Below are 27,164 nucleotides of genomic sequence, written 5' to 3'. Positions count from 1 at the left end.
CCAGGTGCGGAAGTGATCCGTAACGAGGAGCGACACCTTTTTCCACCGTCCAATCAGGTGAGACACCTTTCATTTTCAAATTCCCCCCCAAGAATAAAACTGTTGATTGCTGGGAGAACTCAATTTCTACGATTCTATATTTAGATATCGGAGCATTCAATCATCGAAATATCACCAGAAAATGATTGAATTCAAACGCGTTCGTTGACTCTCTGGTAAAAAAAAAAGACAAACTCAATTTACCTTTTCTTATTTCTTTCAAAAGGAAAATAGCAGGTGAGAATCGAGCGGCCGCTACGTACCGTTTTTATAAATCAAACAATCTCGTAATAATAAACGACGTACCCCATCTGAAGAAGAATTAAAAAGACGGAAGAAAACGGAAAAAAAAAGACCGATGAGCCGGTGTACACGCGGAGCAGCACTTAACAGTATTATACCTATTTCTGTTTCTGATGAAAAAAAAGTAAAGGTGCCTCTTTTATTTTTCCCATTCGCCTGTCGCTTGTTTTTTTTTCCCTTCCGCCCTCGGGGGCTGTTGAGATGGAGTGAAGAAGAAGAGGAGGTGGGAGGTGGAGCTGCTGGAGTCGTCCGGCATAATATCGCCTGCTGCCCGTCGGCCCCCCCAGCACACACACACACACACACACCAGTCTGTGCATGCATTATAAAAGCCAAGTACCTTTGCTGCAAAGGCTTCAGTCACGAACATCTCATCCACCAGCACGCAAGGTCTACTACTACCTCCTCCATTACAAATTCGGCCAAATAGTTTTATTCCATCCATCCATCCATCCAAGTGTTTGAATTTCCACGATGGAAATGTCGAGTCGAAGTTTGGCGGTAGCCGTGCTGCTGTTGCTGGCCCGGCTGAGCGCTCCGGTGGAGTCACAGTCGGCCGAGACGAGCGACTGCAGCGGCCAGGACACGACCTTTGAACTGAGGACGGGCTACGTCTTCACGGCGCCGGAAGAGATCCTGGACACGCGGCCCGACACGCTCCAGCTCTCCGACTGCATCGACAACTGTCGCGCCAACAGCAGCTGCTCCGCTCTCAACTTTGAGACGGGACTCTGCGTCCTGTTCCGCACCAACGCCTTCGACACTCCCGGTAAATAATAAAATAAAACTTTTCTTCTTCTTCTTCTTCTTTTTGCCAAAAAACTGGCCGTCCGTGTCGCGGGGTGGTGTCAGGGTTCATTCCGTTTTGTTGTTGGGTTCTTTTCTTGATTTTTCCCCGGGTGGATAGTCCAATGATCTTTCGGGCATCCAGCCGAGCGGAACTGTCGATAAGAAAGAATCAAAGAAAAAAGCTCTAAATGGAGATGTTAAACAAGAAAAAGGTCTAAACCAAGCACTGGAAAGTAATAAAAAAAAGGAGATTAAATTCCTGAGTCCCGAAATTGTTTGATAAAAGTTTGTTTTTTCGATGGAATATAAATGCCAACTGGAAATGGGTTCCGATGATAATCAAACAGTCGTGATAATAAGAAATGGGGAAAAAGTTCAAGTTCAAGTTCGACAGGTTTTCTCTTCTTCTTCCTTATTTCAAAAAAGTGAACGGGATAAATAAATAAAAACAGAGAATCGGGTTCGTCGCCTGTGGGCGCCCCCCGTCCATTGAGATGCGCCGCCCAGCAGCTCCGTCTGTTTGTGGGCAATGACGACACACACACACACACACACACCCTGACCCTTTTGGTGCGTGTATACATCACTCCTTCTTCTTTTATTATTCTTTTCTTCCTTCCTTCTTTCTTCTTCTTCTTCTTGCAATCTCCGAATACACGGAAGATAACCAAAAAAGCCATCACGGGAAATTCGCCCGGAGCGTCCCAGCACGGATGGGATGGGCTTCTTCGGCACCTATTCCTCCCGTGAGTTATTTCATCCCGTTGGAACGTCTTGTTATATACAGCGCCGTCGGGAGGCTTGTTTTTTTATGCATCAAACATTTTCAAGTTCAAAAAAAATCTACAGGATGTGTGTAGCTAAACAGCATCTTGTATAGGAAAAAGATGCTGAGTCTCAGCTAGCGGCCGGCCAATGACTTTTGCTTTTCATTTTCTTTTTGCCTGCCGAGAATCATTTATTGGGTCGGAATATTATACATAAAAACGCTCGCAGATGGTCACTCACCCTTTCGGAATGATGATTTAAAAACACGTTTTATTCCGTAGGCGTGTTGGAAACCCACGAGATCTGTCCGTGGGATAACACTGACGTGATGTTTTCATATTATTGCGAGCAGCACACACTGAATGACCAAGCACTCTGCTACTGTTTTCCAGGGGGGAGTCTACTAGGAGGAGCTGTGTGAGATTTTGATCCGCCATTTGCAAATAATGTCATAGCGGATAGAATAACTATTTTGACAATAATACGTAACATCTTATAGCCATTTTTTTGTTCGTGGAGAGTTGCCAGCACTTTGCTTCGTCACCTAATGGCCACGGCCAAAATCCTCTTAGAGTTCACAAGACAAACTTCCTTTTCGAAATGACTCGGCGGTTCCGTGTTGCTGTTTGGTGCGCTGGCCCCTTGGACAAACAAGGAGATCGGTCGTAACGGTTTCCCCTTTTGTTTACATCTTATTTCTTCTTTTTTTTTAAGGATTCGTCCCTTTTGTGGGTGTATGTGACGACATCCTCAGCAGCCCGTTTCCAACACTCCCTTTTTTTTTCGTTTTATAAATTCGGGATTTTTTTTTGTTTGTACGGGTGACGCAATTTATTAACAAAAGGGCGGAATTTTTATTTTTTCAAACTCGAGAGTTTATCGACTCCCCAAAAGGATTTCGTGTGGATCGGAGAGGAAAGAAATCTAACAAACGATATACCGTACAAAATGGCCGAATTGATTGACATTTGCATTCAAATTTGAGTAACGCTTCTACGAGGATTAAATTACATTGTCCCTCGGGCTCGGAATTTTTTGTTTACTTTTAATTGAATTCCATTTTTCTTGTTTGAAATTGACTGATGGGTTTCTGTCATTTTTTGTCTTTTTTTTATTTTACAGAGGCGCTGACCAAATCGCAGTTTCCGGTTTACACAATTTACGCCCAGAAGATCTGCTTGGCCAATGCCAGCGAATTGTGCGTCGATCGTCCGTGGGCTTACGAGATGGTCCCGTCGTTCGAAATGTCGGCCTTTGTCCGCGAGAAGAAAACGGCGGCCACCCGCCGAGCCTGCATGGAACTCTGCCTCAACGAAAAGACGTTCCAGTGCCGGTAAAAATCCAATTATCTCATTATTTCCATTCATTCCATTATATTAGATTTAGTTAGACTTGTTATAATGTCCATTGTCTTTATACCGAATTTTGAAAACGACTGGAACATAATTTTGTTTTGTTGTTTGACCGCCAGCGTTCCGAATGTCAACAGCTCCAGTAATTTTCGTATTCACACGGAAATTGTCGGTCGTTCCGCCCGTTTAACGGATTTTCGGTTCACCAAGAAAAACAACAGGCCGGCCCCAGTATCTCGTTAAAAATGTGGCTATTAAAGGTGTTGAAAACGGGGAATTAATGGAAACAATACGGTTGGCAATCTGGCGCATAATTCAAACGAGTTTTGAATTTTTTTTCCCCCTTCAGGAAAAAAAAGGAAATGAATTTATTTGGGCATCTACAGGTGAACGTCCGACCTGAAGGGGTATACTTCATACCACCTGATGCCGGATGAGGAAGCCAAAAAATGTCCAGTCAGCTGCTGAATCTTTTTTTTTTCTTGCCTAAAACAACAATTTAGCAGCTGATAGTGAAAAGGCCATTTTACGAACAATGAACTTGTTGCGTAATATACAGTATACCTGCTGACCGCCAGATTCCTGGGCGCGTGTCAAAACTATCGCTTTTTTTTTAATTCCTGGGGGAATAAACTGTCCCTTTTTTGTTCCTTAACAAATTCCGGGCCGTTAGCTAAAAGGACTGGAACGAGGAAAGTGAACCGATAATCGCCAATCGGCATTCACATGGGTCGAGTTATTTTCCCAGCCATTTGTTTGTTGTTGTTGTTTGTACAATCGGAAAAATCAAAACGGGGCCCGTTAGAGAGCTGCTGGTCAACCGCAACCAACTATAGGGTCCGCCGCAACTAATATCAATTGACAATCTTTGAATGTACAGACTGCCTGAAATGTTTGACGTTCCTTTCCCCTCCCCTTCAGTTCTTGACACTGGAAAAATTCCCCGAAATAATTCCTATCGAAATGGTCGACCGGATCGAATATAGTTGAATCACTCGTTTGATTATTTTTTTTTAAATTAAGGGTTGTAATTCTCTAAGTCTAGACGATATATGGCCAACGGAATTCTAAATTTTTCGACGACAGGAATTCCTATATGGAATGATAAAAATCGTAATCATTCAGAAAAGTATGACAAGAACAATAGGAAAAAAAAAACTCGTAAAATGTGCTGCAATCATTTCACGGTGGAATATTTCAATTCTTCCTGTCTCTCAATTTGATTATCAAGGTTTTTCTAGACGACAAAGAATCGGAACCTGTTTGATGATTGTAAAGTTCCTTGTTTTCTCTGATTTGTCACGATGAGAGGGGGGTTAGATTAAAAACAAAATTGTGTGGATTAAATGACTGTGGGAAAACCAAAAAAGAAAAATGTGTCCTCGGATGCTTCCGTCTGTCATAATCACTGCCGGGCCGTCCGGCTCAACATATAACCAAAGGAAGCTCAGCAAGAGTACCCCAGCTAAAAAACAAGAAAAACTAATCTTTTTTACGAAGGCAAAGCACGGCACTTTCAATTGTTTTTTAAGCCCGTGTGTGTGTTTCTTTTCCACACAACAACATTAACAACAACCTTGGAAAGGGCAAAAGATGATTTGGTGTCATGTGATAAATGTTGTCGTAATTTCTTAACGTCTTTTGTTTTTTACCTCTTTTTTTTTGTTGGTTGGTTTTACCAACAGTTCTGCCAGTTATAACGCCGTCAGCGGGGAATGTTCGCTGAGCGACATGGATCGTTTCTCTGTGACGGCCCGATCCGCTTACTCGACCACGCCGGACGTGGACTATTTCGAGACCAACTGCGCCGACGATCCCGTCAAAATGTGCGACTTCCAACGGACCGAGGGCCGCATTCTCAAAACAGTCGACGCCGTTTACCAGGTATACACAACACATCAATCCATCCATCCATCCCGTCGGGGACAAAGTTCAACGACCTCTCGTTTGCCATAGATCGAAACGATCCGTAAACAATGGCTAAATAATGGCTAAATGTTTTTATTATTCAAACAAAACAAACAGGATGTCGAGGACGAGGAAGCCTGTAAATCGCTTTGCCTCAATTCCAACTTCCGCTGTCACTCGTTCGATTTCGGAGATACCGGCGAGAAAGTCTGCCGGCTCAGCCATCACTCGGCCAGCTCCCTCAGCCAAATTCAGGTGATGACTCTATTTGGTTATTATCCCCCAACAACAAAAAAGAAATAAAAAAAAAAATCGGATGAATGAACAAATAACGTGTCAAAACAATAACAAGAATATCCACCGATCCGTTGGAGCGTGAAAACACGTTTAGTGGTGGGGGCCGGCACGTTTGTTTTTTATTCGGCTGGCCATTCGTTCCAATCGTATATTTTTATTAATCTTTTTGTGGTTTGTTTTTTGCGGTTTTTGTTTTGTTTGTTTTGTTTCGGCGACACAGGATCCTTATTTGGAGATTCCGGAAGCGAAAACTTATGAGTTGACGTCTTGTTACAATGTGACCATCGATTGCCGCTCGACCGACATGATTGTCCGCGTCAAAACCAACCGCATCTTTAGCGGCAAGTTGTACGCCAAGGAGAGACCCAACTCTTGCGTCACCGACGTCGCCAGAGGCCTGGAATTCGAACTCAAGTTGGGCTACCAGGATCTCGGCTGCGATGTCAAACAGGAAGGCCCCGGCAAATTCTTCACCGAAGTCGTCATCCAGGTACAAATCATTCTGAATTACATAATGTACCGACAGGTTTAATAATCAAATTTTGCAATTGTTTCAAACAGCATCACGACCAGATTGTGACCAGTCAAGATGTCGGATTGGCCCTCCGCTGCTCCTACCAACTGCAGAACTACACACTGACCAGCGGACTGGACTTGTCCGTCGCCAGCCGAGTTCCCACCATCGCCGAAGAGTCGACGGTGGTTCCAGGGCCGACGGTTCTCATGAAGATCGCAGCCCGCCAGGGTGGCGACGTCCAAACGGCCCAGGTCGGCGACCCGCTCAGTCTCTTCTTCGAGATCCAGGAGCCCAACACTCCTTACTCGATCTTTGTCCGCGAGCTGATCGCCACCGACGGAGTCGACAACAGCGAAATCCTCCTGATCGACTCCCGCGGTTGCCCGACCGACCAGGAAATCATGGGACCCATCAACGCCATGAACGGAACCTCCAAGACCCTCCGGGCCCCGTTCGACGCTTTCAAATTCCCCAACTCGGACGTTGTCCAGTTCAAGGCGCTCGTCACACCCTGCCTGCCCACTTGCGAGCCGGTCCAGTGTGACGTCCAGGATTACCTGGGCTATCACCGTCAAATCGAGTCCCTGGGCAAGAGGAGGAGGAGGCGCAGCGAAGCTAACGGCCAGGACCCGCACAACCTCCTAGTGGTCCAGTCCATCCGCATCGCCGACAAGTTCCAGGCGGCCGCCGACACCTCCCCGGCCAAAACTAAAACGGCCTCCACCGAATCGGAAGTGGCCGTCCTCCGCAACTCGGACGGCCTCTTGAACCATCACTCGGAGATGCCACCGTGCCTCAACTTGCTGGGACTCCTGATGGCCGGCGCTTTGTTCCTGGTGGCCCAGGCCGTCCTCATCGGCGCCTGGGCATTCATCTGGCAGAAGAGACGTCAAACTAAAATGGCCGAAACGACCATCGAGAGCGACCGGCGATTTTTCTCGACCACCTACGCCAACAACGCCTACGCCACTAGTTAAACAACAACACAAAACGACGCAATTAAGTTCAGCTCAGCTTAACTTATTTTAGCTTATCCCTCCCCCCCCCTTCTCTCCTGGTTATTGATTTGTTGAAGTGATTTGTTCAAGTGCCTTAATTATTCAAATGTGTACCTTTTTTTTAATTATTTTTCGAAGGATCGAATCGATTGAATCGAATCGATGGCTGAATCCGAGCAGAAACAGGGAAAAGGGAAAACTGTAACTTAATTCTATTTGCGTGCTATTATTCTATTGGCTTCTATTATTTCTTTTTTCTGGAAAAAAACAAAACAAAACAATCTGGTTTCGGGTGAATTATGTAATTCCAATCAACGGTGACTGGGTGTTTGTACTTCTCTGGCCTCAATTTTTATGTTTTTTTCGTTTCCCTCACGACATTTTTGCGTGTCGCTGACTTGTGTGTTGTGTTTGAGTGCGTGCGGATGCGGTTATGGGTCTTCATTTTCATCCTGTTGTTTATCTGTTTTTCTTTTCTCTTTAATTTTCATGGTCCGGAATTGTTTTGCTATTTTGGGGTCTCCTGGCATTCACGTCGAATCGCTCCCGATCAATCGTGTCGTCCTCTGTACAAAAAAAAAGTTAACAAAACAAAACAAAAGTAACACAAACACAACACACAATTCAATCGTGTTTCAATGGATGCGTCTCGAGAACAGCCAATAAAAAATGGATAATGATTTAAAAAAAAAAAAAAATGTGTTTTTGGTTTTAAACGAATTGTTTTTCTTCTCCGCCAGATTGCGCGTGATCGGCGTGATCTTACGTAATATGAATTATTGATTTGCAAGAGGGGTGCGATCGTTGGACGAGAGATGGAGAAAGTAGAGCCGACCTCGGAAACTGTACAGACGATATGATGCAATAAAACACAAAAGAAAAAGGAAACTAATTAGAATCAAATCAACCAGGGGAGCCCCCCAAACTGTCACAATCATTGCCGTTGTTGTTCTCATTTTCAATTTAATCATTCAAATCGTGTCTTTCGAGTTGGATGTTGACCAATAGTCTATATGTCGAGCCATGTTTTGTTGAATCATCACTTATTTGGTGATTCTTTAGACATTGTCGACCTGCTGATGATGCGCCGGGACATGAATTATTCGTCGAATTTCACTTGCGAAATGATTTCTCTGACCTCTCCAAAAGTCCTGTGACTACGTCTGCAATCCCCTGGTAACTATAAAAGGTAAAGTTGGCAGACCCATCAGTAGACAGTAGACTATATACAGTCTTATACTAAATAACTTCTTTACACAAAAACATGTATGTAATAACGTCTGATTTTATATTGGGTTAGACGAATTTCCTGCTGATAATATAATCAATGATGTATCAATTGTTCTTTTATTTGTATTTTTTGGTTTGAATGTCTCTCAGGTTTCGCTTGTTAGTCCTCGTTTGCGCTGTGGCGCTTCCGGCCAGCCACGCAATCCCGGTCGATCCTTCTTCATCGCCGTCCGGCCAAATTTCGACCTTTCAGCAGCCGTCGCCCGTCTCGTTTGCCTCTTCCCCATCGGCATCCATGTCTCCGTCTGTCGGCATGATGCAGCCAACAGCTGTTGCTGGACGGGTCGTTGAACCTGTGGCTTTCAGCGCCGTTCGGGCCTCCGACAAGAGCCAAAAATCCAATTCCAAGATCTTCTTCGATACCACTCTGAGCGATATCGGTTTCGGATGGAATTCCAGAAGCAGCGAGTTCATCTGCTTCTATCCGGGCTCTTATTTCTTCACCTTCACCGCAATCTCTGATTCCGGCTCCCATTTCAAGTGAGTAAACTAATATCTATGGGCTATACAACATTCTCATTAGACACAAACAACAACAGTTCCCCCAAATTGCCTAATTGTGTTTGAATTATGCAGAGCCGCTTTGATGAAGAATAGCGACGAAGTCGTCGTTGCTTGGGGCGAACGAGTCGGGTATCAATCAGCCTCCAATTCGGTCATTTTGAATTTAGACAAGAACGATCGAGTCTATCTCAACATCAAGGAAGGGGAAATCTACGAAACTTCGAAAACTGGACGTGGCTACACAAGTTTCTCAGGTTTCCGAATCTATTAAATCATTTTCAGTTGAATCACCCGCCCCACAATGTCCTTCGCTTATTTTTACATTTCGGTTGTTTTCTACATTTTCTAAATTCTGGTGGCAATTTGTATGAATAACTATTGTTTGGTTTCGTGAGAGAATAAAGCGATTATAGAGTGTAGCTCAGTTTTTTTCCTGTTTGCAAGTGCCAAGGTTTTGGGGGGAGCTGAGCAAAATGTTAATCGATATTGAAACGAGTTTGGGTGTCTAGAATGGTCGAATGCCACAGGCTCATATAGCAAAAGTCATTCCTCTTGTCTCATGGTAATCAGAAATTATAGTCGGTGGGGAATCGGTTACTCGTCTGACCACGGGCTTATCCTGTCTGTAAGAAGAGAAGCCCTTCCAATATACACACGACTTCCCAAATAAATCAGAGCCTTTCCTCTGTTTCTAAACAAAGCAGATATCAGTGAAAATATGCTTTTTTCTTTCTAAAGAATTTTATTTATAAAGTTTTAGATTTTCATTTCCGAAAAAGGAAAAAGAAAAGCTTTCCTTTGTCTTGTCCATCTTTTTTATTCCTTTGTTCGAAAAGGCCGCCAGTGATGACAGCTATGCGAGCGACACCTAGCGAAGCACAATCACACTAGAAAATATGCATATAAAATAGGGGATCCCGAAGACTCGAATAATGTAAATCACACGCACAGAACACGTTCTCACTGACGGTTCACGCACAGACACGTGAAAAAGACTGCCCAAATTTAATTAATAACGTGGCGTTCTATAAGAGATCGCCATCCAAGTCGTAGTTGCAAAGCCGACAGCTGTGCTTCAGTCGAAGCCTTCCCAGTAATTTTGTTTTCATTTTTCAAAGTAGTATACCTATCGGAAATCTATTGATTATGGCTGACTTTTTGATCACTGGTGGAACTACTTACGTTCCAGAAGACGGACTCGTTGGCTCTTCTTTGTTCAACGTTGGAGATGGACTTACCTACAAGTAAGAAACAATTGTTGCCATCCTTAAAGCCATGTGTTTTTTCTACCTCATGCTAATCGTTCATGTACCTTTTTTTTTTTTTTTGCAGTGACTTCATTATTCTACCTGGGTTTATTGATTTTGCAGCTGAAGAAGTGGTAAGCTATTAAAATATCTTATCCTGAATAATCAATACCTTCAAGACCTTTTGCAATTATGTAGGACCTGACATCTGCCCTGACAAAGAAAATCACTCTGAAGGCCCCACTCGTTGCTTCCCCTATGGATACTGTTACTGAATCTGAAATGGCCATTTCTGTTGCAGTAAAGTTCAAGCTTTCTCTTTTCTTTTCAAAGCTTGGTTGATTAAATAATGTTTTATCTCTTAGCTGTGTGGTGGCATTGGAATCATTCACCACAATTGCAGCCCTGAATATCAGGCCACTGAAGTTTCCAAAGTGAAAAAATACAGGCATGGCTTTATCAGAGATCCTGTTGTGCTGACAACTCAACATACTGTAAATATACCAAAATTTTACATGCTAGTGCTGATAAATCATAATTTCTCTTACATAATCAGGTTGGAGACGTCTTGGAAATTAAAAGAAAGAAAGGCTTCTGTGGTATCCCTATAACTGAAAATGGGCGTATGGGAGGAAAACTTGTTGGCATAGTCACTTCAAGAGACATTGATTTCTTAGAAAAGTCAACTGATATTCCACTGGAACATGTAAGTGCCTCATCAATCTATTTCTTTTTCTTCCTACTATACATTTTGAGTGCTGAAAGGCATAAAATTTAAAATCAGTGTGCATTCATTTTTAATTTGCTGCCCTTACAAAGGAGCGCTCGTGGAAACTCGGCCAGGTAGACCGAAAGACACGGCTTTTTGCTTTAATTGTTTAATCTTTCTTACATTTTAATTCTTCGTTATTCAATTATTCCTGTTTCTCCCCCCCTTCCTTTAGGTGATGACCAAAGCTGGAGATTTGGTAACAGCCCCATCCGGTGTCACTCTTCAAGAAGCTAACGCTATATTAGAAAAATCCAAGAAAGGCAAATTGCCCATCGTTAACGAGTGCGGTGAACTGGTGAGTCTCATTGCTCGAACCGATTTGAAAAAATCGCGAGAGTATCCGTTTGCATCAATGGATCCTGGCAGACAGCTACTTGTGGGCGCTGCAGTTGGCACTCGCGAAGGTGACAAACAAAGGTTGCAGCTCTTGGTCCAAGCAGGCGTCGATGTTGTTGTCTTGGTAAATTGGCTATTTCTTTACGAAAATTTCAAACTGTTTAATTATTTTTTATGTTCAGGACTCCTCCCAAGGCAATTCGATTTTCCAAATCGACATGATTCAATACATCAAGCAACATTATCCCGATCTGCAAGTAGTTGGTGGCAATGGTATTTCGGCGTTGATTTTCCTTGTTGTGTAGAACACGTATTCATTTGTCTTTGTTTCAAATTACAGTTGTTACTGCTGCTCAGGCCAAGAATCTGATCGACGCTGGTGTAGACGGGTTGCGCGTTGGTATGGGCAGTGGATCAATTTGCATCACGCAGGAAGTGATGGCTGTTGGCCGCTCGCAAGTAATTAATCCACAGCATTTTTTTTTTGTTGCCATTAGATATTTATTGGAATATTTAAACTTAAATAGGGAACAGCCGTCTATAAAGTAGCCGAATATGCTCGCCGTTTTGGAGTTCCAGTCATCGCTGACGGAGGCATTCAGTCCGTTGGTCACATAATCAAAGCCCTGTCCCTTGGAGCCTCAACAGGTAAAATTGATTCAATATCTTGAATAAGTACGAAAAGATTATCACCATTCAATTTTCAAATTAGTCATGATGGGCTCGATGTTGGCTGGAACAACTGAATCTCCCGGCGAATACTTTTTCTCTGATGGTGTCCGGCTGAAAAAATACCGCGGAATGGGTAGTCTTGAAGCCATGGAGAAGAAGGACACGAAAGGAGCGGCATCCAGTCGCTACTTCCATCGTGAATCTGATAAAATCAAGGTAGCACAAGGCGTTAGCGGTGCTATTCAGGATCGAGGATCTGCTTTGCGTTTCCTGCCCTATCTTCAGACGGGCATTCGTCATGGTTGCCAGGATATTGGAGCTCGATCTCTGTCCCATTTAAGGTAGGCTTTAGATCACGATATTCCAACCATTCATTTCGTCGTTTCAAATGTTTAGATTTCAAAGCGTTACGATGGCTTCTTATAATTAGGACTTTTTCCAACAGGGCAATGATGTACTCTGGAGAACTGAAGTTTGAGCGCCGTACTCCTTCGGCTCAAATGGAGGGAGGCGTCCACGGCCTCTATTCGTACGAAAAGCGTTTGTTTTAAAAGGAGAAACAACGGGATCCAGTCAACAGCTTTAATCCAAAATGCTCAGCTGATTGATATTAACTAGACCTGGAGCCATAGTCGGAACTTGGATTGAAGTCGAGCCGAAATTGAGATTGGGACTTGCATCCTATTCCAAAGCCATGGATGTCGCTTCCAATCTCAATTAAGAAATGAAACTCCAATCCAAGTTAGATCTACGACTCTTTCAACTGACCATTTGGGTGCTCTTGTTTAGAACACCTGTTTACTTCTTTTGTCCGACTATTTCTCGGCACATTCCCTAACACTGTGACAAACTAAATTTTGGTTTTCCTTTAGAAAATCAACCCTTCCCTTAATGAATTCTAAATGATTATTTTTGAAATGAGAAAATTTCAAATTAGATCGATCAACCAAAACTGTATAATTGTGTTAGCTCCTCAGCCTATGTCCTGTTGACCATTTATCAGATTCCCGCGCATTGGAGAACAATGAAACGAGACTGAATATCGTTGTTTATTCTAATATTTCTGTGGAATGAAATATAGATTTATAGTGGAATTTCTTCTAGTTTAATCTGACGCCACTCGCTCTACACCCGACGTATTTTGAGTAAATGGGAGTTGATACAGTTAAAGGTATTCTGATGTATTCAGCTTGGCCAAAATAGGACGACACATTGCACAAAGCTATCTGTTTGGGGCGTAAGAAAAGGGTGCTTTTTGTAAATGGTCCAGAAATTCAAGTAGAAAAATTTTGAGTTCAAAGCCGAGTATACGCAGGTAAGTAATTGAGACCATTTTCAATTAACATCGGTTCTACATAACCTGACGTTCATCACCGGTTACAAAGCCCCTCGAGACAATATAAGCATAACGACATATCACACAAACTATTTTTTTTTTAAGTCCACTTAAATGCAACGAATGCGTTTCAATAAATTGATTAATAATGCCAGCGCTGGCCATTAATCGAACCCTGGAGAATGGTAGTCGAAGAGCCGGAAGTCCATCTCGTAAATGTGGTAGAGGTGTAGCAGCTCCTCCCTTGAGAGATGTTTGGTGTACTCTTCGATGAGTGAGTTGGTGTTTGACGGGCGTTCAGATCGGGGAAAGCTAACTTTTTGATTGAGATTGGCTTTCTCTAGCACTAGCCATGCGTCATCCATGAGGGATTCATACTTTCCAATCACGTTGTACTGAATAGTGCAAGGCAAACAGAGGTCCACCATTGGTCGCCAGTGCTCGTTGAAGTTGGTACGGGCCACCGTGCGTGGATCGATGATGTACTGCACAAATTCCCGGAAGGTGACGTCGTGCCCTCGTGCAAGAGATTCTTCTGAAGCGTTCGCGCGATACTGTTTGATGATCTGACGTCCGTAGCGCGATCGAAAGTAGTCGGAGCTTGAGGAGTTTTGACCGAATTTGTTGCGGAAAGCCGATACGAGCCTCTCGAACGGATGCCGGATAAACATAAATTTCATGAAGTGATCTAGCCGGTAGCGAATTTCTTCTCCGGTATAGTTGTCTAGGCGACGAAAGACATTTAAACGGTGGGAGTCATCTGCTACGATGGATAGAGGATTGGTGGTGTTTGCTTTACCCATCAATACCATCTATTGCCAGAATTATGATGATTAATATGAAATTCAAAAAATTCTGTTTGAGAAAACTTGGCTTACCAGCAGTCTTTTCCAGTTGGTGCAAGCAACTTTTGGCACATAGCAGTAGAGAAGTCTATGTTCGTCATCAACTATAATGTGATCAAGTAGCACCCTGTCCTTTATCACAGAGTCAAGATTTGGGTTTTTCTGGGAAAGTTTGCAAACCTCCTTTGCTAATTTTTTTCTTTCACTTTGCTCCATGTCCAAAACATTTATAGATTTTTCGGGTAAGTACTTATTGTCAGCACCAGCATTTGCTTGTAAGGAATCTATAGAAACAAAATAAATGTATATTACCACGTAAGTTTTACATACAATTTTGTTAAAAACCATTATCATGATTTATTGCTCACCATAAGTTTTTGCACTGTATACCATGTTGATGTGATGAACAGGAAGTTTGTCGTTCATAACAATTATACCAATCCATAAACCAAACACTAATAACAGTACTAACACTAGCTGCTTACTCCTTCGAAGTAAAACAACTCTCATTTTGACTAACCACAATTTTGATAAGAAAAATTTAGGGGGAAATATTTTGTTGAATTCATGAAAGAAACCCTGCAAATTATTGGGAGAAATGAAGTTCTAACCAATAATTACAATCACTACTCAGTGGATGAAACGCCTTTCGACTTTTTGAGTGACAAACGATGGTAATTTAGGTAGTAACATTGTAATTATTATGACAACTAACAAGTATGACTCGATTTCCCTATAGATTTCTATTCAATAAAGCTAAGCGGACACTAACTAGTAACTAATACAAGGCACCATCAAGCAGTTCCATTCAATAGCAGAGAGCGGAAACTGCCGCCATGATTGTTTATACTGGAAACCCACGTGTGACGTCACATGAGTCTCCTTTTTCACACATCCGGCAACCTTGAATTTTATTGTCTGTTTATTTACAAATACCAACTGTCTTTACGAAAAAGTCTCAAGAAGAGTGTGATGGAAACGAATCTCTTTATTTCCTGTTTAGGTAATTTTTCTTAATTTTTCATATCTCAGTATACTTGAAATTTTGATTGATCTCAGTGTTTCTTGCTGCGATGCGGTACACCATTTCTTCAGCTGTTACACATACTGACAATGTTTTCAGTCTTCACCGTTCGTAATTGATTTTTCAATTGGAGGTTTTTTACGTCTTTTAACATAACAACAAATCTTTCCCTAGAAAAACCTGCTTGCCAGAACATTTACTCCCAGTGTTTATGATGACTTGGAATGACTATAGAATCAAAGTACATCAGGTAACTTCAGAAGTTACTGCTGAAACAAAATATTTTCTTCAGTCAAATTTGAGGTATGAATTCTTGTTGCTAAAATAGTCTTGTGGTAATCCAGTAATTCTCAACCAATTAAAATAGATCTAATGGCGTAGTGTGTGTTACACAGAATATTTCAGCCTTCAATTTTTCTTTCACTGGTAATTTTCTCAACCAACCTGTTGAATTTTATTTTTATCAAATGTTAGGGAATACTGAAATTCTCTTCCGAAACATGAAGACTGTTGAGAAATATTCTTTTCAATGTAACAGGATTATGATAAACAATCAGGTATTTCTAATACTAGTTTCTGAGATATATTTTTAATTATTAGTTTATTATTATAGGCAGGTAACATTCCAATCAACAAATGGAAATTTAGTTATGAATATCAAATACCAGAGAAAAAAACAGTAATCATCAATGGTACATTATCAACCAACTGCAATCCTTTTGAGGTACCTAACCATTGTGGAATTTAAATACATTAAGGAATAATAATTTGTAATACCTTTCTGTGGAATTTTTAGGAAAATTCTGAATCAACTTGCATTTTTGAAACTGTATTAAACCTCCAAGGTTTACAGATTTCTTTGCTTGCAGACGGAAAAATTGAACGTTCTCTGGACGGCGGCATGGTTTCAGCTCATCTAAAAAGAAAGGCGTCTAATTACCAGTTAGATCAACTGGTTTTTAACGCTAATTGGAGTACCTCAGAAGAAGCTTTCCTCCTCTCAGCTGAAATAGTCTTTGGAGCACAATCGCTTCTGTCATTAAAAATAAACTCATCAACTCTGAATAAGTAATATTACTCTTAAAAATGCGTAAATATCTTCTCTTTTAAATACTATTTTTTTATTTTAGTAGAGAGTTGAGCTTCGAACTTGTGTCACTGGCATTCGATTGGCGATGGTTTAGCAATTCTGTGATTCAACCGACACAAGACGGTCGAAAAGTTGTAGCATTCTCCGAAGGAAACTACTTATCTCATCCAAGTGCTATACCGATAAATTATTTGTTTGGCTTAGTTGAAAGTAACTCATCTTCTCGAGTCTTCGATCTACGACACAACGTCAGCTCTGCCCTTTATCGTTTTGAAGGCAACATGACAGTTGACTTAAAGCCCTCGGACTCAGAGCCTCAAATTGTGACTGAAATTACACAGAAAGTCCGCACCTCATCTTTGGAACGAGCGATTCACTTAGATCTTCGACAGATTTTCCATCAATTTGGCCATTGGAATTGGGAGACAGTAGTTTTGATGTCGGGATTGTTCGATATGCATGTATCTGGACACTGGAATCATACGATACTTCAACTTTATCGAAAGCGCTTCCAGATTCACTCGCACGATGAAGACTATTTACCCTCATTGAATCTCGAGATCAACTACTCTGATTCCCTTCGCTTTCATCATATCTTCTCTTTCCCATTTTTAGCGTGTTCTTATGGCTTCTTGATTGAATTTACCGACCCCTCCTCGTTTGTTCCGGCCCGTGTTCAAATTTTGTTTCGCGACGAGTTCCAAAGAAATTATTCACAAAGTATTTTACAGTTGAATCTCTACAAACGAAACGGCTGTTTGAACGCTGAAGGTTCAGCCGATTCGTTTGAAATCTTCCGGATTACTGATGGAGTTCGAAGGCAGCTCGAAAAGGTGAATTTATTGAATAAATTTGCCAGTCATTGTCATTCAGCATTTTAAATATTTCAGCTTACCAATTGGATCGCAGACGACCAGCATCCTATCAATAAACTTTTGCAGCCTATTTTACAACGATCCACTCTTGCTCACGCTTTCGGTGACGTATATACTTTGTCGAAAGTTTTTTGATTATTATTGTGATCTCGTGATGTAGTAAAGAAAAATAGCTTGTGAAGATGTAACTCGCTGTAGTCGGCTCCATAATTCTCAAGTCAAAACCGTTCAAAACATAATTCTTTCAATTTGAAATTTTTTAATGGTGGGAGCATATTTTTACGGTAAAATAATTCAAATTTCTGTATTAATTTAGTCTATGTGCAAGACGACTGTAATGAATGTTGATTCTTGACTTGAAAAAAAGGTTTCCAGTAATTTATTTCTCTCAGACTGGCATCTTTCAATTAATTTTCGACTAGAATCGCACGATTGTTTAACTGGCAAATTGCAAGTGAAATGCATCCTCATTCAGGTCAGAACTCCCAAATTCCTATCACTCAAGAAATTTAGATAATTGTCAATCGCTGTTGCTGCCGCTCAACCGCTATCTAGATGTTTTAGACACTCCGCTTCCGTCGCTGGATCTTATTCAAATCAAAATTAGGAAAAAATCGCGAGTTTTTCAAAAATTCTCATCCACTGAAATAAAAAATATTTCCTTTTTTTGAATTAAATATATAGTTGTCGAGCGGGTGAATTGAATAAGGCGTCACTTACAAACAGATGCGCATTGAGGCAAAGGTTCGAACCCCCTAGTGAGCTTAATTAGTTGCTCACACACTCGCTTGGCGCCACTGTGATGGAAATTTCGGCGAATCTAGTGATTCTAGACAGAGGTCCCGGACGCGGGGCGAGGCTCAGACCTAGAATCCCAATTGGTTATCAGGTGCTGAAGGTGTAATGCCGGATGAGATGCTTGATCTAAAGTCACACTAGAGGGTTATAAGTTGTATGCGCTTGCCGACGAGTGGGCTCAGTTGTGCGGGATTAATTGACCATGTGTCAAGGGTGTGCCCGGTGAACAGTGACGTGATTAGATTGCGGGTCACTAACGAACATTCGAAACATCGTTATGGCGAAATGACCTAATACCGTTAGCAAAATCACTACTTTTTTCTTTATTTATTACTATTACGTACGACACTATCTTCGTACGACTTAGTTTTTTCGGCCACAATTTATATCAAATGCCTAATTGGGCAAACAAATAAACTAGAATAAAGGCTTAAAAACTAAACGAAACTATCAATTGGCGTCTTCATCTATCTTTTATTCGACATCCATCATCATGTTTTGACTTTTGATGTATCGAGCTTCCGCAAAGAAGGATCGAGATGAACACACTATTTCTCCTTTATTTTTATTATTCCCCCTCCTACCACCCACTCTTTACCTACTATAAATAATTTAATAGCTATCTAATCCTCTTTGCTTAATTGCCTCCGAGGTGGTTCCTTTAATTACCAAAGAGATATATCGATGCACAGATCGCAATCGTGCACTGTTACTCGCGGGTTAAACTTTCAGAAGTATGTAAATCGAACCAAAATGATTAAAGAGTTTTTTTCAACCACGTTTAATCTAAAATAGTGCATGAAAGGCTGAAAGCATACGAATCCATACGCGGAACCAGAGTTTTGTTGGTAACTTTTGCTCCTCTTTAGTTTCCACTTTGAATCCGACTAATCAGAGCCAGATCCTTCATTAACCATGTTTGTTTACAAACTCGATTTTTCCCCCTCCCTACCAAATAAATCCGTGGGAATGAATATGCTGTTACAATCGAAATTATTAGCAAAAGGAAATTTGAAAATGATAAAAAAATAAAAGAAAACAAAAAAAAAACAACAAATTCACGACATGTGTTGCCATAGCAACTAGCAGACGCATAATTTTGCAATAAGTTGCTCACTTTTAGACTTCCCAGTTCCCACGTTGAGTTACCGGTGTTTATTCATTTCCTTTCGTCACGATTACCCCCAAGAAAGAAAATTCAGTATTTTCTTATTTTCTGGAACTAAGGTTAAAAGATTTTGGTTAATAAGAGCTGGATTTTTGAAAGCTGGCATTAATAATTTCATTAAAAACTTCTTGATATAGGGATACCGGCTGCGAGGAAGTATTAAATAGTTGCAACAAACCAGCGTTGGTTAATCGGCCTAATAATCCAAACTCATGACATAAGCCATACAACATGGGGAATAAGAGGTATTCAAGGGGCTCATTTGTTTGCACACTATGTCCCTTCACCAGTAATGTAAGGAAAAAATTAAAAAGCCACACAGAGGTGGTCCACAATAAGATCATGGGACCCCTTGACTGTTGTGGTTTATGTTTTTCTGGTAAAGCGGCCCTGCAACACCACACTGAGGCCTATCACATTCCTAAGTATGGGAATTATTTTCATTTTAATGTTTATCTGCAACTGGAAACGAGTAGTTTGTAAAACATGTAAAACATATACTTCTTTTTGTCATAAATTATACTTTTTATTAGATATGAATGTTCTCTATGTGATCGTCGCTTTCATTCTCCATCTCATCTCCAACGTCATCATGTTTGTGTCCACTCTGATCTCAAAGAATTCAAGTGCAACCTCTGTGATTATGCAACTTCCCAGAAGAGCCACCTAAAGAAACACATGGAACGAAAGAATCACAGAACAGAATCAGACGAGGAATGGCTCATAAAAAGAGGACAAAGGTAAAACTAAACATAATCACTTGCGTTTGAAGCAACATGCCATTTTACATTTTGAATCGCCAACTCCCACAGACATAAGTGTGAAATATGTTGTCGAACCTTTCCATATCCATCAAGGCTTCGTTATCACATGACATTCGCCCATGGTGAGCAGAAGCCATTTAAGTGTAGCCGTTGTGAATACACGACAGTACGAAAGAGTCATCTTAAGCGGCATTTAGAGCTGCACGAATCTAAGGATAAATCAACGTCTAATAACGAATCTGTTGATAGCAGCAGTGCGTCTACCAACGTTAATTGTACTGATGCATGTGATCCACCTCGAGAGGAAAAAGATGTTGAAAGAAACACTGTTGATCGTCCATTGCGTAAGTTACGCAGTACAGTAAAAAACAGAACTGTCAACAGAGAAAATAGCGAATCGCCGGTTGTCGAGAAGAAACGAAGCAACAGAAAGACTGCTGAGGAAGAGTCTGAAGGTGAACTTGGTCTTTTATTTCAGAAATTTTAACACTAATTTTCATTTCCTGTTTCTATAGATTCGGCTCCATCTTATACCTCTATTAATAACGTTGTCGACAGCAGTAGTCATCATTCAGAAAATGTCGAATCCGTGGAAATGAGAAAAAATCTCATCAGTTCCACTTCTTCTGATGATCATCCACCTTCACAACGATTTTCGTTGCTGCCTGTTTTGGCGACTCCTATCCACGAAGAAGCCCGCAAACTGAAGTCTGAGGTTTTACTAGCAACGACCCTCCCCGTGGTGCTTTCTCTACTGGAGCGTTTGCTGGATCTTTCTGCTTCCATCATGCACCAGATTCGCATTTCCATGGAGGTTGAAGTTCGTCATAAAGCCATCGAATGCTTTGAATATGTATGGGGTGCTTCTAAAATAGCAGTCGGTCGCTGGAGAGACATGGTGGAAACCTCGATGGATCGCAACACTTTTCTGAGAGCTGTACAATATGCGTACAAAATACTTCCGGTTTTTTTCAGTTTGGAGATAAATGAACATCTAGAAATGGTGGAAAACGTTATGTTACTTGCTCTCAACACTGTTAAGAACTGCCAACATCCATCTTCAACTGGTGAGTTTGATTTTTTATTTGTTTTTATTTGCTTATCATTAGTTAAGATATTATGGTCGATATTATGACATTCTAAGAAAAAAGCTAATGAGTTTGTGTGTTGAAAATTTTTTAGGAGAATTCTAAGCCTGGCCCATTTGGCCAATATGTAACTTGTGAATGTTCCGGGAAGATGTTTTGATCACCTTTGGATGAAAGCTAGAAGAATGTGTCTAGTAGATATTACGAAGACCTAACCGAATTGCACTAATGATTTTTTTTTCCCTAGCAAGCCACAATTTTTTCATTTTACTGAATTTAGTCAGAAACTTTAGTTTTCTTTTTTGTTTTCTGTAGTTTTGTTTTATGTTATGATTTTGACTTTTCTGAAGCATTTGCATGAGGGATATTGATTTATGTGATTTACTATAGTGAAATAGCTAAAATGCTATTTTTGTTATACAGACAAGGGAAGCTATTAATGTTTTCTTTTTGGTGACGCTATCACGTTTCTTCGACATTTCTTTGCTTATGTCCCAATACAAGAATTTGTGTTTGTTCAATAACTCGCGCATTCCAAATTTTATTTCGTGATGTTTTTATGTTTCTCAGTTATTAGACTACGAAACAAACCGATTGAAATTAAGTCTGTTTGTTTGTGGAAAAAATGGCAGTTATGGAATATCAGCAAAGGTTTAATAATCATGACCATGATTATTTCACATTTTAAAAATTTAAAAATTCCAATTCCAATTTTAACTTGGCTCATTTTAGACTTAAGAAAGAGGTAATACAATCAAAGTTAAAAGCTCGCGTAAAAGAATTCGAGAAAGAAATGCTAACAATTTTACATTTTAGCCAAAAGTAATATCACACTAGCTTGACTTTAGATCAAGCATCTCTTCAGGTACTGAATTTCTGAAGCGCCTGATTAACAATTGGAAATCTAGGTTCAATGAGAACTCACCAGAGGTCATCACTCGGGAGGCGAGAACACAATGCCTGGATTCACTAGATTTGTGACACCACAGTGGCGGCAGAGCGGGTGTGTGAGAAACTTCTAATGCTCACTGGGAGATTTGAACTCCCATCCCCAAGGCAAGGCACACCTATTCACAAGTGACGCCTTATCCAACATACCCACTCTTTCACAGTAACACACAGCAATAATAAAAATGTATTTTTTATTTCAGTGGATGTACGCCATAAATACATAAAACTCGATTGTCCCCCTCCCTACTAAATAAATCCGTGAACATGAATATGCTGTTACAATCGAAATTGTTAGCAAAAGGAAAAATTTTGATAATGATAAAAAAATAAAAGAAAACAAATTCACGACATGTGTTGCCGTAGCAACTAGCAGACGCATAATTCCGCAATAAGTTGCTCATTTTTAGACTTCATCACAGTTGACAGTTCCCACCGTTGAGTTACCGGTGTTTATTCATTTCCTTTCGTCACGATTACCCCCTTTTTCTTATTTTCTGGAAATAAGGTTAACAGTTTTTTGGTTACTAAGAATTGGAGTTTTGAAAGCTGGCATTTAACAATTTCATTAAAAACTTCTTGGTAGGAATACCGGCTCCGACGAAGTAATAATAGTTGCAACAAACTAGCGTTCGCTAATCGGCCTAATCCAAACTCATGACATAAGCCATACAACATGGGGAATAAGAGGTCTTCAAGGGAAGGAAATGGCTCATTTGTTTGCACACTATGTCCCTTCACCAGTAATTTATGGAACAAATTAAAAAGCCACACAAAGGAGATCCACAATAAGATCATGGGACCCCTTGACTGTTGTGGCTTCTGTTTTTCTGGTAAAGCCGCCCTGCAACACCACAATGAGGCCCATCACATTCCTAGGTATGGAAATTATTTGCATTTGAATGTTTATCTGCAACTGGAAACAAATAGTTTGTCAAACATACTTCTTTGTGTCATAAATTATACTTTTTATTAGATATGAATGTTCTCTATGTGATCGTCGCTTTCATGCTCCATCTCATCTCCGAAGTCACCATGTTGCTGTCCACTCTGATTACAAAAAATTCAAGTGCAACGGCTGTGAATATGCAACTTCCAAGAAACACAACCTAAAGAAACACATGGAACGAAAAAATCACAGAGCAGAATCAGACGAGGAATGGATCACTACAAGAGGACAAAGGTAACTAAACATAAAATCACTTTCGTTTGAAGCAACATGCCATTTTACATTTTGAATCGCCAACTCCCACAGACATAAGTGTGAAATATGTTGTCGAACCTTTCCATATCCATCAAGGCTTCGTTATCACATGACATTCGCCCATGGTGAGCAGAAGCCATTTAAGTGTAGCCGTTGTGAATACACGACAGATCAAAAGGGTCATCTTAAGCGGCATTCACAGGTGCACGAATCTAGGGATAAATCAACGTCTAATAACGAATCTGTTGAACGCAGCAGTACGTCTACCAACGTTAATTTTACTGATGCATGTGACCTACCTCGAGAGGAAGAAGATGTTGAAAGAAACACTGTTGATCGTCCATTGCGTAAGTTACGCATTACAGTAAAAAACAGAACTGTCAACAGAGAAAATGGCGAATCGCCGGTTGTCGAGAAGAAACGAAGCAACAGAAAGACTGCTGAGGAAGAGTCTGAAGGTGAACTTGGTCTTTTATTTCAGAAACTTGACACTAATTTTCATTTTCCTGTTTCTAAAGATTCGGCTCCATCTTATACCTCTATTAATAACGTTGTTGACAGCAGTAGTCATCATTCAGAAAATGTCGAATCCGTGGAAATGAGAAAAAATCTCATCAGTTCCACTTCTTCTGATGATCATCCACCTTCACAACGATTTTCGTTGCTGCCTGTTTTGGCGACTCCTATCCATGAAGAAGCCCGCAAACTGAAGTCTGAGGTTTTACTAGCAACGACCCTCCCCGTGGTGCTTTCTCTACTGGAGCGTTTGCTGGATCTTTCTGCTTCCATCATGCACCAGATTCGCATTTCCATGGAGGTTGAAGTTCGTCATAAAGCCATCGAATGCTTCGAATATGTATGGAGTGCTTCTAAAATAGCAGTCGGTCGCTGGAGAGACATGGTGGAAACCTCGATGGATCGCAACACTTTTCTGAGAGCTGTACAATATGCGTACGAAATACTTCCAGTCTTCGTCAGTTTGGAGATAAATGAACATCTAGAAATGGTGGAAAACGTTATGTTACTTGCTCTCAACACTGTTAAGAACTGCCAACATCCATCTTCAACTGGTGAGTTGGATTTTTTGTTTGTTTTAATTTGCTTATCATTAGTTAAGATATTATGCTCGATATTATGACAGTGTCATTTTCTTTCCTTAAAAAAAAGGTAATATGAGTTTATTGTATAATTTTTTAGGAGAATTCTAAGCCTGGCCCATTTGGCCAATGTAACTTGAATGTTCCGGGAAGATGTTATTAGATCACCTTTGGATGAAACTTGAAGAATGTGAATGTGTCTAGTAGATATTACGAAGACCTAACTGAATTGTGCTATATGATTGTTATGTTTTTCATAGCAAGTCACATTTTTTCCATTTTACTGAATGTAGTCAGAAACTTTAGTTTTCTTTTTTGTTTTCTGTAGTTTTGTTTTATGTTATGATTTTGACTTTTCTGAAGCATTTGCATGAGGGATATTGATTTATGTGATATACTACAGTGAAATAGCTAAAATGCTATTTTTGTTATACAGACAAGGGAAGCTATTAATGTTTTCTTTTTGGTGACGCTATCACGTTTCTTCGACATTTCTTTGCTTATTTCCCAATACAAGAATTTGTGTTCGTTCAATAACTCGCGTATTCCAAATTTCATTTCGTGATGTTTTTTATGTTTCTCAGTTACTAGACTACGGAACAAACCGTTTGAAATTAAGTCTGATTTGGTGTGGAAAAAAATGTCAATTACGGAATATCAGCAAAGGTTTAATAATCATGGCCATTTATTTGGTTATTTAACATTTTTTAAATTTTAAAATTCCAATTCGGACTTGGCTCATGTTAGACTTAACAAAGAGGTAATACAATCAAAGTTTATAAAGGATCGTAAAAGAATTCGAGAAAGTAAAAGCAAACGATTTTTAGCCAAAATGAATGTCACTCTAGCTTGACTTTAGATCAAGCATCTCTTCGGGTACTTAATTCCTGAAGCGACTGATTACCAATTGGGAATCTAGGTTCAATGAGAACTCACCAGAGGTCATCACTCGGGAGGCGAGAACACAATGCCTGGATTCACTAGATTTGTGACACCACAGTGGCGCCAGAGCGGGTGTGTGAGCCACTTCTAATGTTCACTGGGAGATTTGAACTCCCATCCCCAAGGTAAGGCACACCTGTTCACAAGTGACGCCTAATCCAACACAGCAACTCTTCCACAATAATGATAATAAAAATAAATATATATTTCTAATTTCAGTGGATGATCCCCTTAAATAGAATCTTGTGTATCGATGATTGATCGATACTGGTAAAATTTTAACACACTAAATTTCAATCGGTTTTGGTTTCGCTGATTAACAAATATTATCGGCAGCTTCATAATCAATGAAATTATCTAACATGTCGACTTAAATTTTTTACGATAATTCAATTTCCAGCACTTGAAAGATGTGTCAATTTACCCTTTCAAAAATAAATTTTGATGAAAGCATAGTTGTCATAAATTCAAAAGCGATAAGTTGAAGGAACTTATTCTTACCTTCCTTGAATCGGTTTCTAAATAGCTTTCTAACATAGTAATTATAATTCTAGTAACACTAGTAGGCCCTAACATAAAAACATTTTCATTGAATCGAATTAACAGAATTGTGTGCAATTACATACTTTAAATTATCTCAATTTTCATCGTTAAAATGTATTACCATAAAAATGCAGTGTGCAATATTATTATATCTACACATCAAATAAAAATTCAAGTCAATAACGAGCTCTTGATATTTGCTTGTAGCATTTCTAAAGTGAGTTGGTAGTCTATAAGATGAGCCGACCTTGGAGCCGACCTGTGTCGAGGAACACCATGTTTAAATTTACGGGACGAGGGTTTGGTGACACTGGGAAATCGACTTATCTGAAGGGGATAAATTTCCCCAGCGAAACAAGTTTAACAATAAAAAGAAAAGCTGATTTGAACTAATGACAAACAAGCTAAATTGATTAACTTACCCTTGCATTTTTCTTTTGATTGTGTTGTCAGTTCCACTACAGTCGTGCTGTCGTAGAATTGGATGTGCACAAGTTGGGACGCGGAAGCTTGAGCCACATTCGAATTTAGCACTGAATGGAGGAATGAACGGCTTGAGGTCACTTCATGTTGTTTGACGATGTAATGGACATTGGCAAACGTCAACTACACACCCGAAGAAGAGTTATGTTCGCGGAGACTGAGCAAAGCCTAATTCCAGACGAAAATCTTTTAATAAATTGCTAATTAGTTACAGTATTCAGGTTTTAAGATAAACTCTGTTCATTTCAACATTACCCATTTCTCAAAATGCACCAATAAAATAAATGTGATGCGTAGTGAATGTATCAGCTTAATGATCCACCTTGTAGGAAGTCTAGTCACCGGTACTTGCCGCTGGCTCTTACAAAAATTCCAGCTGCATCAGATAGACCAAAAGAAGAGAGGCTAATAAACCAAATGTAAATAAACCACTATTAAATGTTACTCACGTGACTATAAAAAATTGACAAAAGTTTGAAGTCGAGATAACTTATTCGAAACGTAGAATTTCTCAGATGGTATCACACCACAGTGACGGATGGGCACAGTCTCTTGGAGAAATTTCCGCTGAAGTTCCCACACTGAAATTACTCAAACAATTACAACGCATTTTTTAAAATCAAATGAAGCGGAAGGAATTGACCATTGAACTTACGTAGTATTGACGATAGTATTGATATTGAAAAGGGTCGCAGAGGAGTGCGGCACTCTCCTCTCAGGATCGACAGGCGACAGCCAACAATTTTTTAATGAGCTCCGTGCCAGGATCTCAAAGTACAGGTGAAGAAACAGCATAATTGTGATTGACGTCGGTGTCCTATTGGAAATTCCAGTAAAAGGAGGAGTATCACACTTACGTGCTGTTAAAATTGGATTGATTTTGAAAGAATCTAAAAAAAATTCTAAATTTCTGATGAATTGGAAGAGGCATCCAATAATTTGTCCATTGAAGTGGAGAATTTAAGTCAGCAATCCTTAATGGCGAAAATATTATGTGCTCACCTGTGAAAACAATGAGGTCAGAATATTCTTATCAATTTATAGACACACAAAAAAAGAAATAGGTAAAGGCTTTAACACTGTAGGGAGACTTGTGAATATCGTAAATGCAAGTTTATCGTGAATCTGAAACCCCTCAGCTTGTCCTGTCCAGCCGCCCACCGCCGT

General features: G+C 40.2%; 6 protein-coding genes and 1 long non-coding RNA gene across 13 annotated transcripts; 5 read left to right on the top strand and 2 right to left on the bottom strand.

Annotated features, from left to right (window-relative positions):
* Positions 1 to 707: 707 nt before the first annotated feature.
* LOC124321220 lies at positions 708 to 7,573 on the top strand. The gene is made up of 6 exons (XM_046784129.1): positions 708 to 1,111; positions 3,022 to 3,232; positions 4,937 to 5,135; positions 5,277 to 5,414; positions 5,677 to 5,946; positions 6,018 to 7,573. The coding sequence occupies exons 1-6, from the start codon at positions 817 to 819 to the stop codon at positions 6,948 to 6,950; spliced, it is 2,046 nt and encodes a 681-aa protein (XP_046640085.1). The 5' UTR covers positions 708 to 816; the 3' UTR covers positions 6,951 to 7,573.
* A 562-nt stretch (positions 7,574 to 8,135) lies between these two features.
* Positions 8,136 to 9,184, top strand: LOC124320751 (complement C1q tumor necrosis factor-related protein 4-like). The gene is made up of 3 exons (XM_046783635.1): positions 8,136 to 8,237; positions 8,352 to 8,741; positions 8,838 to 9,184. Coding segments are annotated over exons 1-3 (591 nt in total). The 5' UTR covers positions 8,136 to 8,235; the 3' UTR covers positions 9,037 to 9,184.
* Positions 9,185 to 9,686: 502 nt separating this feature from the next.
* On the top strand, positions 9,687 to 12,886 carry LOC124320619 (inosine-5'-monophosphate dehydrogenase 1-like). Its single transcript, XM_046783467.1, has 11 exons — positions 9,687 to 10,009; positions 10,098 to 10,146; positions 10,211 to 10,312; positions 10,378 to 10,506; positions 10,569 to 10,718; positions 10,957 to 11,244; positions 11,303 to 11,393; positions 11,461 to 11,579; positions 11,648 to 11,768; positions 11,833 to 12,133; positions 12,238 to 12,886. Exons 1-11 carry the CDS (start codon positions 9,912 to 9,914, stop codon positions 12,341 to 12,343), a joined length of 1,554 nt encoding a protein of 517 aa, XP_046639423.1. The 5' UTR covers positions 9,687 to 9,911; the 3' UTR covers positions 12,344 to 12,886.
* A 71-nt stretch (positions 12,887 to 12,957) lies between these two features.
* Positions 12,958 to 14,802, bottom strand: LOC124320620 (carbohydrate sulfotransferase 11-like). The gene is made up of 3 exons (XM_046783468.1): positions 14,342 to 14,802; positions 14,007 to 14,257; positions 12,958 to 13,940 (listed from the first exon to the last, which is right to left on the bottom strand). The coding sequence occupies exons 1-3, from the start codon at positions 14,481 to 14,483 to the stop codon at positions 13,293 to 13,295; spliced, it is 1,041 nt and encodes a 346-aa protein (XP_046639424.1). The 5' UTR covers positions 14,484 to 14,802; the 3' UTR covers positions 12,958 to 13,292.
* A 44-nt stretch (positions 14,803 to 14,846) lies between these two features.
* On the top strand, positions 14,847 to 17,344 carry LOC124320618. Of its 2 annotated transcripts, none has more exons than XM_046783466.1 (8): positions 14,847 to 14,976; positions 15,033 to 15,108; positions 15,172 to 15,300; positions 15,365 to 15,554; positions 15,611 to 15,721; positions 15,794 to 16,065; positions 16,131 to 16,920; positions 16,978 to 17,344. In XM_046783466.1, exons 1-8 carry the CDS (start codon positions 14,847 to 14,849, stop codon positions 17,095 to 17,097), a joined length of 1,818 nt encoding a protein of 605 aa, XP_046639422.1. In that variant the 3' UTR covers positions 17,098 to 17,344. The 2 variants fall into 2 exon arrangements, with proteins under 2 accessions (XP_046639422.1, XP_046639420.1); XM_046783464.1 differs by having other exon boundaries at positions 16,128 to 16,920.
* Positions 17,345 to 18,695: 1,351 nt separating this feature from the next.
* On the top strand, positions 18,696 to 24,559 carry LOC124326160 (myoneurin-like). 6 transcript variants are annotated; one of them, XM_046784862.1, is made up of 6 exons: positions 18,696 to 18,987; positions 19,066 to 19,173; positions 19,462 to 19,668; positions 19,741 to 20,147; positions 20,208 to 20,759; positions 20,875 to 21,304. In XM_046784862.1, exons 2-6 carry the CDS (start codon positions 19,160 to 19,162, stop codon positions 20,883 to 20,885), a joined length of 1,191 nt encoding a protein of 396 aa, XP_046640818.1. In that variant the 5' UTR covers positions 18,696 to 18,987; positions 19,066 to 19,159; the 3' UTR covers positions 20,886 to 21,304. The 6 variants fall into 6 exon arrangements, with proteins under 6 accessions (XP_046640818.1, XP_046640809.1, XP_046640799.1 ...); XM_046784834.1 differs by lacking the exons at positions 18,696 to 18,987; positions 19,066 to 19,173; positions 19,462 to 19,668; ... (1 more) ...; positions 20,208 to 20,759; positions 20,875 to 21,304 and adding exons at positions 21,935 to 22,236; positions 22,315 to 22,607; positions 22,705 to 22,911; ... (1 more) ...; positions 23,451 to 24,002; positions 24,130 to 24,559; XM_046784853.1 differs by lacking the exons at positions 18,696 to 18,987; positions 19,066 to 19,173; positions 20,875 to 21,304 and adding exons at positions 19,184 to 19,353; positions 24,130 to 24,558.
* Positions 24,560 to 25,614: 1,055 nt separating this feature from the next.
* On the bottom strand, positions 25,615 to 27,066 carry LOC124326114. The gene is made up of 5 exons (XR_006915510.1): positions 26,653 to 27,066; positions 26,447 to 26,578; positions 26,253 to 26,373; positions 25,937 to 26,183; positions 25,615 to 25,841 (listed from the first exon to the last, which is right to left on the bottom strand). It is a non-coding gene; the product is annotated as an uncharacterized LOC124326114 (long non-coding RNA).
* Positions 27,067 to 27,164: the final 98 nt, after the last annotated feature.

The sequence above is a fragment of the Daphnia pulicaria genome, chromosome 1 (assembly GCF_021234035.1).
Source record: "Daphnia pulicaria isolate SC F1-1A chromosome 1, SC_F0-13Bv2, whole genome shotgun sequence".
Taxonomy (NCBI): Eukaryota; Metazoa; Arthropoda; class Branchiopoda; order Diplostraca; family Daphniidae; genus Daphnia; species Daphnia pulicaria.
The sequence above is the reverse complement of the archived record's forward strand: the minus strand, read 5'-3'. Positions and strand labels throughout refer to the sequence as shown.

Coding starts and splice junctions, on each gene's coding strand:
- LOC124321220 (XM_046784129.1), top strand. CDS start 817: ATGGAAATGTCGAGTCGAAGTTTGGCGGTAGCCGTGCTGCTGTTGCTG. Junction 5,136..5,276: donor CAGTCGACGCCGTTTACCAG/GTATACACAACA, acceptor CAAAACAAACAG/GATGTCGAGGACGAGGAAGC. Junction 5,415..5,676: donor GCTCCCTCAGCCAAATTCAG/GTGATGACTCTA, acceptor TCGGCGACACAG/GATCCTTATTTGGAGATTCC.
- LOC124320751 (XM_046783635.1), top strand. Junction 8,742..8,837: donor GATTCCGGCTCCCATTTCAA/GTGAGTAAACTA, acceptor TGAATTATGCAG/AGCCGCTTTGATGAAGAATA.
- LOC124320619 (XM_046783467.1), top strand. CDS start 9,912: ATGGCTGACTTTTTGATCACTGGTGGAACTACTTACGTTCCAGAAGAC. Junction 10,147..10,210: donor ATTTTGCAGCTGAAGAAGTG/GTAAGCTATTAA, acceptor GCAATTATGTAG/GACCTGACATCTGCCCTGAC. Junction 11,769..11,832: donor GTCCCTTGGAGCCTCAACAG/GTAAAATTGATT, acceptor TTTTCAAATTAG/TCATGATGGGCTCGATGTTG.
- LOC124320620 (XM_046783468.1), bottom strand. CDS start 14,483: ATGAGAGTTGTTTTACTTCGAAGGAGTAAGCAGCTAGTGTTAGTACTG. Junction 14,258..14,341: donor ATACAGTGCAAAAACTTATG/GTGAGCAATAAA, acceptor TTGTTTCTATAG/ATTCCTTACAAGCAAATGCT. Junction 13,941..14,006: donor CCAACTGGAAAAGACTGCTG/GTAAGCCAAGTT, acceptor TTCTGGCAATAG/ATGGTATTGATGGGTAAAGC.
- LOC124320618 (XM_046783464.1), top strand. CDS start 14,847: ATGAGTCTCCTTTTTCACACATCCGGCAACCTTGAATTTTATTGTCTG. Junction 15,109..15,171: donor GTTTTCAGTCTTCACCGTTC/GTAATTGATTTT, acceptor ATCTTTCCCTAG/AAAAACCTGCTTGCCAGAAC. Junction 15,555..15,610: donor GGATTATGATAAACAATCAG/GTATTTCTAATA, acceptor TTATTATTATAG/GCAGGTAACATTCCAATCAA.
- LOC124326160 (XM_046784834.1), top strand. CDS start 22,405: ATGGGGAATAAGAGGTCTTCAAGGGAAGGAAATGGCTCATTTGTTTGC. Junction 22,912..22,983: donor ATCACTACAAGAGGACAAAG/GTAACTAAACAT, acceptor CAACTCCCACAG/ACATAAGTGTGAAATATGTT. Junction 23,391..23,450: donor TGCTGAGGAAGAGTCTGAAG/GTGAACTTGGTC, acceptor CTGTTTCTAAAG/ATTCGGCTCCATCTTATACC.